This window comes from Gymnodraco acuticeps, unplaced genomic scaffold, assembly GCF_902827175.1.
Source record: "Gymnodraco acuticeps unplaced genomic scaffold, fGymAcu1.1, whole genome shotgun sequence".
NCBI classification, from domain to species: Eukaryota; Metazoa; Chordata; class Actinopteri; order Perciformes; family Bathydraconidae; genus Gymnodraco; species Gymnodraco acuticeps.
Window position 1 is genome coordinate 437,601 of NW_022992126.1, and position 12,073 is coordinate 449,673.

Here is a 12,073-nt window from a genome sequence, read left to right on the forward strand (position 1 = left end):
TTTAAGTGCATTAAAAATGAAAAGTAGTTGGGAAAACCTCTAACAGATGTTCCCTAGGAGCAACCGTGGATGTATGAAGAGAGCAGTCTGCAACGTTGAGTGGACATGAAGACACATAAGGTTAAATCTCGCGAGGTTTGGACGTAGCTTCGCCCCTCCCTGTGCAGTCATTGGTCGCTCCCTGGTTCTACTTCTGACTGAGCATGTGTATGTGCCGCTTAGCTGTTAGCATTTAGAGATGGCCGCAGACAAGCAAAACGACACGAAAGTGTCCTCCCTTGATGAAAATAAAAACAAATCAGCGGATGGAGGAATTGGACTGGAAAGTATCCTTTGTAACAGCGGACGTGTAGCGGCGGTTTTGTATTTGCTCTGGATGATCTGTGTCTCAGAAGCTAACGGTAGCATGCTAGCTAGCTCTGTGTGAGGATAACGTTAGCTAAGGCTACGTGTCACACTGAAGCAGGCTGTCAGTGGCAGGTTTAAAAAGCAGATTAAATTGGGTTGTTACACACTTATGTTTACGTCTAATGAAGTTCAATCATGGATGCATTTAAATGAATGAGGGCTACTTTAGACATGTTATATACATGTAACGTTAACAGATGCTTTTGAGTTTCAGAAGCTGCTACGTTGATTTTCTGCAACAAATCAGCATCACAGTCATTCTGAATCTGTACTATACACTGTACAAAGAAATATGGCTGTAATATACATACTTGATTATGAATGACAGATGTTAAGCTAGAGTACCATGTCTGTTTGTGTGATGATGTAGAGAATGTTGTCCCTTAACATTGATTTGCAGTTTTGCAAATAATCAAGGAGTCCCAGCAGCAGCATGGCCTCAGGCACGGAGACTACCAGAGATACAGGTGAGCTCTGCCCAGTCGTACTACATGTCAACAGGCTGCAACAACTGGACTAGAGATGCCTGTGGTTAACTCTCTTATATTGCATGGCTGTCCACAAAGAGGTGCACAGGACTTCACAGTTTAAAATATATACTTAGTGACCTGGGACTACGTATTCCCTGAATATATAAATGTATGACAGTATTTCATGTTAAATAAACAATCTCTTGTGTTATACATTGAGACAAGGCACCTCTGTCAATGTCTACTAAATATGCACACTCTGAGAATAACAAATCTTCCTAAGACAATTAAGGATGATAGATTTTTAAAGAAAACTATGAAACCAAGTTGGAGAAAATGAACTGGCTGTGTGGACCATGAAGAACATGTAAATGTGCTCCATTTAATGTAATGTAACCATCTTTGTGTACATTTTTTCAGGGGTTACTGCTCCCGCAGACTGCGCCGCCTGCGCAAGACTCTTGGCTTCAAGATGGGCAACCGACACAAGTTTATTGGGAAGAAAATAACTGTTGAAATGATTTCTGACAGCAGGTGAGTCAGTGGAGAGTTTTTGAACTGTTGCAGTTAACTGGCTGATGAGCCTTATATACAGATCATAAAAGATTGACATGTGTTTGATGCAGGATAATAAATGCACCTCACAGATGAGCTCGGCCAGTTCCTAACAAAAGTATCTGCACAACACTTGAGTCCTACCTAGTTATGTACACCTCTCGGCTAAACCACAGAAGTAAACCTTGAAAAAAAAGTTTTTGTTGCTGAATTTAAATACTTGACTCCTAAAAAAAATTGTGAGGAATTCAATGTGTCCACTTTAAATGGAAATATGTGACCTAACACCTGATGCAATGTCCTCCCCCTCTTCAGGTATCTTTTGCTAGTTTTGATGGAGGCAGAGCGTGCATGGAGTTACGCCATGCAGCTGAAGCAGGAGGCCAACACGGAGCCACGTAAGCGCTTCCACCTGATGGCACGACTTCGCAAGGCTGCCAAGCACAGCGAAAGGCTGGAGAAGCTCTGTGAGAGCCCCCGTGTCGATGCTAAGACCAAACTTGAGGCACAGGTATACAGAACCTCTTGAACCTTCTTTGAGGGGTGCAGTTGAATGTGCATTGTAAACAGAGACCACATATATATGCCATGATAATGCAGCCTTAAAGATACCAAAGTCTTTTCAGCCTTTCTCACATTGTCTATCAACTCAATACCACATTTTTAAGCTGGTTGTCACGATGTATTACACAAAAGTATTAAAGCCGTTTTTTCATATGAACATTGTCCAAATAATGGTACTATGAGCAGCTCTATTCGCACAATCAGACATTCCAAAGACTTAGGAGCTGGAAGGACAAGTACTTTTGATTATGGTTCTAATAATTCAGAAATTTCGGTTCTCAGATACAGCTCCTAGGTAATGTCTAGATAATTTCAGGGTTGCCGTGCATGTGTAAAAAGAGGATATACATTGTTAATACCTACAGTAGAATTTAGAAGTTAAAGCTGTGTTACAGGAAGCAAAACACATATTTGTATGTTCTAACAGCCACTAACAATGTGCATGTATATTATTCAGGCCTACACTGCATACCTGACTGGTATGGTGGAGTTTGAACTTCAGGAGTGGAAGCTTGCCATGGAGGCCTTCAACAAGTGCAAGTGAGTTAAAACATCACTACAGTTCTTTTTAACAAAATGACAAAGATAAGTAGTGTTATTTGTCATGTATGCATTTTACATGACCTTTTTTACAAACATTTGACAACCTTTTTTTTCTTGCCAGGACCATCTATGAGAAGCTGGCCAGTGCTTTCACTGAGGAGCTGGCAGTGCTGTATCGCCAGCGTGTGGACGAGATATCCCCCAACATCCGCTACTGTGCTTACAACATTGGTGAGTAACGCACACAACGCAGTATCCCCCTCGACATAATTGACTGCCATCTTAAAATTATCAACATACCGTGAGACATTTTTTACAAATGTCCCAAAGCTCAAATCACACCATCCTCTCTCTTCAACACCATGTAACTGGATTATTTTTCCTTTGCTGATTGAAGGTGACCAGAACGCCATCAATGACTTGATGCAGATGCGACTGACTGGTGGAGGAGGAGGCATGATGGCCGAGAAACTAGAGGTAAACAAACAGTACATTATTATTTCTGCTTGTACCATGATTCATCTTGTATTGGTGAGGCCTTATCCAATGTAACGTGTGAAACACACTCACAATCCTCAACTATCCATGTGTGTATATATAATTGTTATTTTTGAACAAGCTCGAATATTCAAAGACCTTCTCTCATGTAGATCAGAAAATCAATGTTTAAGTCAAAACAAACCTTTTTTTTATATTATTCTCCTCAGGCCCTGATCACTCAAGCGAGAACCAAGCAGGCCGCCACGATGAGTGAGGTGGAGTGGCGAGGGCGGTCGGTGCCCGTCAAGATCGACAAGGCCCGGGTCTTCCTGTTGGGTCTGGCAGACAACGAGGCGGCCATCGCTCAGGTCAGAATTTATAGTTACTGAGTGAACGGGTTAAATACAAAGTTTAGACCATGTTGTTGTTGTTGTTGGCTACTCCATATAATTACATGTCAGCACTTTAAGAAAATGGTGGTTAGTTATTTATGGTTTGTGGGATTTTTAATAGAACATATGTGCAGGATGTCCGACGTTGCACTTATGTCGTTTCTCACTGACCAATCAGGTGTCTGCAGTGTTTTAATATCTACTTGTAGTTATGGCTCAATTTGCTTTAAATCTACATCATATCCTCAACTTCTTCCAAGGTGGCTTCAGTTGAGCAGAGCCCTGCAGAACCAAGCATTGGAAAATAAATTGGTCACAAATGATAGGTCAACTCCAGCACTAATGTCTAGCTTAATGTGAAATCTTCATCTTTCACAGTGCTTAAATGGCAGTATTTTGAGTTTAATCAGATAATGGTCACTGAAAAGATCATCCCTTTTTTTTCAGATGTTCCACTTATTCTGGATGAAGCAATATCCTTAACTCTGCATTTTTTTGTTTTGTTTATTAAGACCAATGTTCCATTACTTGTAGTTACCTGTGATACAAGTGTCATCCACTACTATCCCAGTGTGCATACTTTCCAGGGTTACGTGTCAATCATACTTGGCTTCAGATGAAAATAGTCAAACTGTCATTATGGCCTAAGTTTAAGCAGAACACCTCCTCCTTGGCCAGTCCATGCAGTTCCTCAGACATTCAGAGGGCGGCACTCTCCTCTTTACAGTCTCTTGTGTCGCCCTCACTGCCACCACGGCTCAACCCTCCTGATTTAACGGCAGAAGGCTCAGCACGCCCTGCGGACATACCTGTCACACCCTCAGCCACTCAGGTCTCTGGCATGTAGCCTCTCTCATCGCACGACTGCATTCTGTGCATTTCAGCCCACACATGAATACTGAGGCTACACCCACCAGGTCCCTGTGGACAGATTAGTATTATCACCTCTAAACCCCATTCAGTTTCAAATGTGCCCCTTTGGGACTTAACTGTAGGCCTTTGTTAAGCGAAAAGCGGTGGTAACTTAATGTGTGGAAAGCCACTTTAAAGCTGAAATACCCCAGTTTTTTCTCAATATTATATGACTTAATAAAACAGCATCCTCATCAACTAACTTTAAGGGTAAAAAATAAGATGTGTTATTGATTGCTCAACAGAATATGGCTGACCACCACCGTCATTTTCTTCCGTTTACCCCTGGGTGTTTCTCAATGTCGAGTAAAGCTGCTCCAGAGCCACTATTTCAAGCATACTACGTCATCGAGTGCCGCCGAAGGACTGTTCCAATGTCCAGTATACTTGGAATTCTACCGAGGCCGGTGTACTTTGTAGCGGGAAATTTCGAGGCATGCTCATGTGTAGACTCCGCGGTCTTAAAATCCCCACAATGCTTTGCGCACGGACCAATTTCCAAATCTTAGGCGGAAATCGTGCTCCATTTTTAAGACGGGGCCTCGCATATGACGCACACCTGTTAGCCTGTTCCACAATTCTTCGTTTTCCGAGGCTAGGAAGGATTCTTGCCTCGCTTCTGAAGCGAGTGACTCGGAAGACATGTGCTACCAAGCAAGCGTCCTCAACATTGAGAAACACCCCCTTCACCCTCCGCTCTTGGCCTCTGGGGACAGGAAGCTCCATATTGGGTCATACATAAGTCCTAATCGAGAAGGTTGTCACCTCCACCCTCCTCTAATCGGTTTATCCATCCGGCCCTCACTCCGAACAAGAGACAATACTCGACAGGTTGAGCCGGTCATGTTAGGCGTTGCCAGGGTGTTGGCACGAGTGTGTGTTGCACTAAATAACATCAGCCTGCTGTGTGGCTGAGATCAGCCATACCTGTCTGTTATCAATGATCACTACGAGGAATTTTCTCGTAACATTCTTCCCCTGTCTGTGCTGCTAGCTAAGAGTTTATTTGCTCCTTAGGGGGTGAGAGCTTGACAACAATGTCATCCATAAAAAATGTAAAGAACATATTTAAACAAAAGTTAAACTGTGTTAACATTACTTAAGTTATTTAATGATTACATTTACAGTAACACAACATGGCCTGTTTCTTTGAATATGAACATAGTATGCCCTGTAGACATCTGAGTCGTGTAGTGACACAGGCCTATTGTATGACTTTGTTAATGAAAGAAAGGTGAAGAACAATCCTGTCATTCACAAAGATTTGAACCCTGAAACTCCAGAGGGCGAGTGCTGATGTGTGCAGGAATGTTTCGGCAGGCTGTCAGGCCACATAGCTGTGCCTCTCCCCCAGATTGCCACAGTCACATTTCTGCTAAAACTCTCTTTGTATCAAACCAATATGACTTTTAAACAGATTAGATATTTGTGTTTGCATGATTTAATTTCATTAGTGCAGGTGTATCTTTAAACGGGTGAAAAGTGTTGAGAGTCTGTCAAATTCACAAATTGAGGCAAATGTCTCCATCACGCAAAATTGTATGTGTAACCTCTTAGACTAGGGGAAACATTTCACCTTGTGAACCTTGTGAATACCTTTAGGCTATATTTGGTAGTAAAGAAAAAGTAACATGTTTCCTTCTCAAGCGCACAAAGAGGACTTCAAACTTAAGTCTCTCCCCCTCCCAAATTCTTCTCTGGTGAAACTGTATACATAGTTTCATGACTTGTATTTCGTCCTTAAATCTTTCTACACCTTTAGTCATTTCACAACTGTAACATAATTGCACCAAAGCTGCATGCATGTAATAATACGTTTTTATTTAAGGCGCCTTTCATGACACCCAAGGACACCGTACAATTTGATAAATATTCTAATAGGTAAAAGCAACAGAACATGATAAAAACACAAACATACCATCATGGAGAAGACCATTAAAGTGGACACAAATGATAGGGACAGGTTATTCAGGGGAAACGGATGATGGGGAGCACTACAGTGAGTAGGCTGGTCTGAACAGGTGGGTTTTGAGATGGGACTTGAATGTAGTGATTGTGTCAGACTGTCAGGTGTGAAGGAGAGAGATATGTGATACACAGCCTCAATATTCCCTTTTCAATCTAAATGTCTGTTTCTGTTGTGCAGACGGCTAACGAGGAGACCAAAGAGCATCTGTACGAGACGCTGCTGGCCGAGTGCAGAGACACCATCCAGGCTGTGAGGGAGGAACTCAAGAGTGAGGCGGTAAGATACAAAGGGATAAACATTTAAAATATTTCAAGGATTGTGAGGAATTTGAGTTGGTATTATTGACCTTAATTGTTGCCTAGAAATCACAAACATCTGCCTAATTACAGTTTACCAACAAACCTGCCATTTAAACAAACATTTTCAAAGTGTTTCACATTTTATTGCTTGTCTTTCTAGAAGCAACGAGAGAGGAGCTCAGATGGTGACAGCGGCAAGGTGTCTAACCTGCAGTTCCTGCACAGGTAAAAGAAACGCATCAACTTTAGTCCATACAATAACTAGGGCTTGTAAATGCCCGGTCAGACTTCTAAGTCTTGTGAAAAACTAGTTAAAATAAAGTAAATGGCCTGTTCATGTTACTTTTCTGTTAGGTCAATGATCAAAAACCGTATATTGCAACAACAAAAAAAGCTTATATCCAGGCTTAAGCATAAATACTTTTTTCCACCCTCTGATATTTCTCTATTCCATTTATCTCTTATTTAAGTGAATAATAAATGTGCTGTTGGTCTCCTCTCCCAGTTACCTGACCTACATCAAGCTGTGCACGCTGGTGAAGAGGAATGAGAGCATGGCCCACACTCTGCAGGCCAAACTGAAGGAGCCTGAAGCCGACGAGGACAAGAGAGGACCCCGCCCACAAGACCTGATCCGCCTCTACGACATCATCCTGCAGGTAAAGTCTCAACATGAAATGTATCTTACATTTATTTATTGAATGAACATAAATACATTGTATAAAATGAATAACAGCTTATCTTAGAAGAAAGGTCATCGCCTTGTTTATATTAAGAAGTGGGGATCGGCACTACTTTTTTAACTAGTGTTAAAAAGACAAGACAATTTGAAGGTGTAATCGCTCAATTCATTGATGACTGTTGTTAACTGGCTTTTACATTTTTGTTTAGTTTTCCTTTTTTTAATTTATTGTTGCAGCCACTATTTCTATTGAATTGTGTCTGTATCCCTCATTGTGTTTTCGGAGATTTGAAATAAAGATAATGCTGCATGTTTTAAAGTTAGTATAATTGGTTCTTAGTAGCCAGTTCTTGGTACCAGGCAGTAGCTGGGACTGTGAGGAGTTGATGATCTGTGTAGTTTATCTTAACCCACAGTCTCAGAAACTTCCTTCTCAGAGCATATCTCACCTTCCGTTTTCTCCGTGGCCTCTCTCTGCCTCCTTCCCCCCCCCCTCGCTAACCTTCTCTGTCCGTCTGTCTCTCCAGAGTCTGGCTGAGCTGTCCACCCTGCAGGGCCTGGAGGACGACCACACCTTCCAGAAGGAGGTGTCCCTGAAGACGCTTGTCTACAAGGCATACAGGTCAGAATAAACGTTCTTTTAGTGTTAGTGAGGCAGTACTGGTTAATGGTCAATGCTCCCATATTTTACTATGACATCCATGAGATAGTTTACTGTGTTCTGTTTTAATTTCCCCAAAATACATACATACTCTTGTGTTGTTAATGTTATCCCAGTGTGCGAAAAAGCACACAGCCGATCGTCCGGGACGTGTTATTTACAATATACAATAAGTACATCTTTCCATTGACCTGTCCGACTGACAAGTGACGTTTTTCACCCATATTTATTGACAAATTATTGATAAATTCAGCTTACAAAAGGCAGAACTAATTCGCAAATTGTCCGTGTCCGCCATTGTCGTTTGTGACCGCTTTACGTTTCTTTCTTTGTCATGTGTGATTAGGGATGGGTACCGAGCCCCGGTATTAAACGGGCCCCGGGGCGTAATTATTGAAGACAGTGGTACCGTTAATATCCGACGTCATCTGCCTTTTTATCGGTACTGGAGACATTTAAAAAATGTGTCATATGTATTATTGCTACATAAACATTATATTGCAGTTTTTGTTTCGCCAACTCCGTTTCTGATATGCAATAAGACTACAAAATGCGTCTATGATGTATTTTCGATCTTTCCAATCCAGACGAGAGATTTCTCTCCCCGTCTGTGTGTGAGGGTGCGGGGCAGTTTACACACACGGCTGCTACATGCATGCAACACACGCGCACACACACACGGCAGAGATGGCGGAGAGAGAGCGCTCCAAGGTGTGGTTAAACTTTACCCGTCTCAATGTAGACAATGCTCGTTGCCAAAAGTGCAATAAGAGTTTAGCATGTAAGGGCGGTAACACGAGCAATTTGTCGAAACCACACATTATCTCCCATAATCTTCCTCCAGAAGAGCCATGCCTTTTGCAGCATACCTGTATGCCCCACTTGTGTTGCTCTGTACCACTGTGTTATTGCAGTAAATACTTGTTTTTTTATTTGTTTTTTACAGTTCTGTAAGTTCACATTATTTACAATTTTGTTTAGTTAATTTACCTTTTTTTTAAGAACCGATAAGAGTACCGTTAAAGGACCGGATCGATAAGCGGTAATGATAAAAGTAATAGTACCGTTAAAACGATACCCATCCCTATGTGTGATGCAGTCAAATCTTACCGCTCACTTACGTAAGCGGTGTCGTAAAACCGTGGGGAAATGTAAAATACGATGCCGAAGAAGAAGATTCCAGTGGCCCCAAGAAGAAGATTCTTGTATAGCATGTTTCTTGCCAAATAGGAACAAATACACAATAAAAGGTTACCTTAGTTACAGTAACCCAGATTATTCTATGCTTTATGTTGATATTTAATAATATTTCAAATAGGTGCAGCTTGCACAAAGTATAGCTATGGACAAGTGAAAAATGTATTCGGACAAGTAAATAGCCAAACTCACTTGTCCATGGTGAAGTACCCTCTAAAAACGTTTTCTCACACTGTATCCTTCCCTCTGTTCCCCTCACAGGTGCTTCTTCATAGCTCAGTCCTATGTGCTGGTGAAGAAGTGGAGCGAGGCCCTGGTGCTGTATGAGAGGGTGCTGAAATACGCCATGGAGGTCCAATCTAAGGCCAAGAGCCTCAACAACAGCCTCAAGGTTGGTCTGAAAAAAAGAAATACTCTTAATACCGAATATCATTTAATCTACAACGAATCATGTAGACATCCCCCTTAAACATGTGTTGATATTAACACATATAACAATAAAAAGTCCAAATCCAAACGTATTTCTCAGCTTTTGAAACTGACCCGAAAACCTGCAGGTAAATAAGTCTCTGAACATTTAACCACATCTGTACTCTAACAGAAACATCTGTTGTGTCTCTGCAGGATCTCCCTGATGTTCAGGAGCTCATTGCCGAGGTCAACGCTGAGAAATACTCCCTTCAAGCTGCTGCTATTTTAGGTGAGAGCAACAAACTGTTGTCTAGCGAACTCATTTACTTCAACCTTATGAGAACACACTCTCTTTGTTGTTTGTGCAAACCTTTTGGAAATGTTTGCGTTTCAGACACTGAAGAGACTGCTGAGGTTCCCGCCAAGCAGCAGGTCAAAGACAACACGGTAAGAGAACAAGACCAACACACGGGGAGGAAATTCATCATAGAATCCTGCCTGTGTCCGTATGAGAAATGATCGATCAATCAGTGTTTAGCTCGCGGGGAAAAATATGTCCATCGTCTTCCATTGTAACTAGCACCAAAAATAGTGCAAAATAACATAACCTTTTTGGTTACGGCCCCTCAAACTGGTTAATATTGTGTTGGACCCGCCCTCCGAGGACTTAATTTGACCATGACTAAACCTATCAATAGTCTCTCATAAATATTTTGATACATATGCAGTTATCCTATGATGTAAGCATCACTTTTTCACTCCTTTCTCCCTCATGCAGCCCCTCTGCAACCGCCTGGAAACCTTCCGCCTGGACCCTGCCCTCGTAGGAAAGCAGCCCAACTTGGTCCAGTTCCCTCCCGACTTCCAGCCAATCCCCTGCAAGCCCCTGTTCTTTGACCTCGCTCTCAACCATGTGGCCTTCCCTCCCCTGGATGACAAGGTAGAGCAGAAGGGAAAGGGCGGCCTCACCGGCTACATCAAGGGCATCTTTGGCTTCGGCAGCTAAATGTATCGCCCGGCTGTGGTTTCCACAGGAGAGCCACACGGTCCCCGAGTTCACCACAGAACAACCAGACTTGGGTCTGTTGTTAATTCGAGTCATTTAAATTCATTTTAAGTCTGATGATGAGTGCCTGAGTGCAAGACGGGTGGAGTTTGCAGTTCTGAGGAATGCAGAGTGAGTTTGACCTACTTAAAGAAAGGTAATCGAATCAACTTCAAGTAGCAATATGACCCAAGTTCACCTCCTACCCTCAGTAATAACATCCGGCTGCAGTGAACAGGCTGAATGTGAGCCGCGGAGGTGTCTGCCACCTTCAGGTTCTACAGGTTACGAGCCGTGGTCTCTCAGTACAGCCAAGATGTACCATCCTGTCAGAGTAAACTCAGCCACTTGGGGATCATTAGTAGTTATTCTTTTCTTTTTAATCTTTATGTAAGCGCCTTCATGTAATTACATTTTTTTTTCTTTGTGAAAGATGTTTTCAGCATCTTTTCTTAAATATAAAACGTACAATGTGCTGTTTTGTTATGGCAGCTACTTTGACTCAAAACACAAAGTAGGGGGCTTAAAATACTATTAATATCCTGCGACATGTAGTTTGACAAACTGAGGCTTTTTTCGCAATAGTTCAGACTATAGACTTCAGCTGCCTCCCATTTCTTCCCTCCACCTTCGCCCTGGTCTCACCTGCTTTGTGCATCAAGAAACCTGTATGTGTTTGAAAACTGCACCTCATTTGCTGACATAGTGAGTCAAGTACAAGGAAGTTTAAAGTGCATCAACAGGAGGATGAAGACATGAACCAAGGTGTGAAATGTGTTTGTTAAATGCTGAATGTTTGAGTGTTTTAATTTGTCAGCTACATGTTGTCCTGTCACATTGGACACTAAACCTGCTGTCCTGGGAGAAGGGTCCAATGGCTTCAGTCTGCTAGATGGAAGCACAAGCTGCCATTTTTTTTGTAACACCCCTCAGTGTCTCAAGTTTTCTACATAAGGGTCTCCAGGCTCTTCACACTATCATGAAATATTTTTATTTGCATTTCAGCTAAATCAATTGAATAGGACAGCAGTCAGCATTAAGGAGTGAAGGAAGTATTTAGCAGCCTTTCATACATCACACCACCATGTCTTTGGATAAACTGTGACTATAAAACACTTTTGTTACTCCTTGTTTGCCAGTCACTATGTCCACATTATTTCTTCTGATCCGTAAGGGACCGATCTGCCGGGTTAAACACTAGCTAGAGAATTGTTTCAGTGTCACACTCCCACCCAAAAAAAGTATACTGTTTTGCTTACTCATTTTTATCAATGTCTTTGGTTTTAATTTTTTTTTTCTTTAAATGTTTTATGTTAAATAATGAGTCGGTCGTGCTGGAATAGCTCCAGCACTTTACCTCGATCGGCCTGGAAAAAAACAAGATGGTTATTTGTTGTAAACACAAGTGGAAAGAGACATGAACTGATGAGAATGTATGATTTGATTACTTTTCCAGGTTGATTATTAAAATATATTTGCGCCAAA

General features: G+C 41.8%; 1 protein-coding gene across 2 annotated transcripts; it reads left to right on the forward strand.

Annotated features, from left to right (window-relative positions):
• Positions 1-60: 60 nt before the first annotated feature.
• Positions 61-12,073, forward strand: srp68 (signal recognition particle 68). Of its 2 annotated transcripts, none has more exons than XM_034203487.1 (16): positions 61-326; positions 809-875; positions 1,299-1,412; positions 1,749-1,944; positions 2,455-2,537; positions 2,662-2,771; positions 2,938-3,017; positions 3,248-3,388; positions 6,471-6,569; positions 6,753-6,817; positions 7,098-7,251; positions 7,802-7,896; positions 9,394-9,523; positions 9,757-9,832; positions 9,938-9,990; positions 10,322-12,073. In XM_034203487.1, the coding sequence occupies exons 1-16, from the start codon at positions 239-241 to the stop codon at positions 10,547-10,549; spliced, it is 1,779 nt and encodes a 592-aa protein (XP_034059378.1). In that variant the 5' UTR covers positions 61-238; the 3' UTR covers positions 10,550-12,073. The 2 variants fall into 2 exon arrangements, with proteins under 2 accessions (XP_034059378.1, XP_034059379.1); XM_034203488.1 differs by having other exon boundaries at positions 6,756-6,817.

Excerpts from the sequence above, each read along its gene's own strand:
- srp68 (XM_034203487.1), top strand. The coding sequence starts at position 239 with ATGGCCGCAGACAAGCAAAACGACACGAAAGTGTCCTCCCTTGATGAA. Across the intron at positions 1,413-1,748 it reads GAAATGATTTCTGACAGCAG|GTATCTTTTGCTAGTTTTGA; the intron begins GTGAGTCAGTGG and ends CCCCCTCTTCAG. Across the intron at positions 2,538-2,661 it reads GAGGCCTTCAACAAGTGCAA|GACCATCTATGAGAAGCTGG; the intron begins GTGAGTTAAAAC and ends TTTTCTTGCCAG.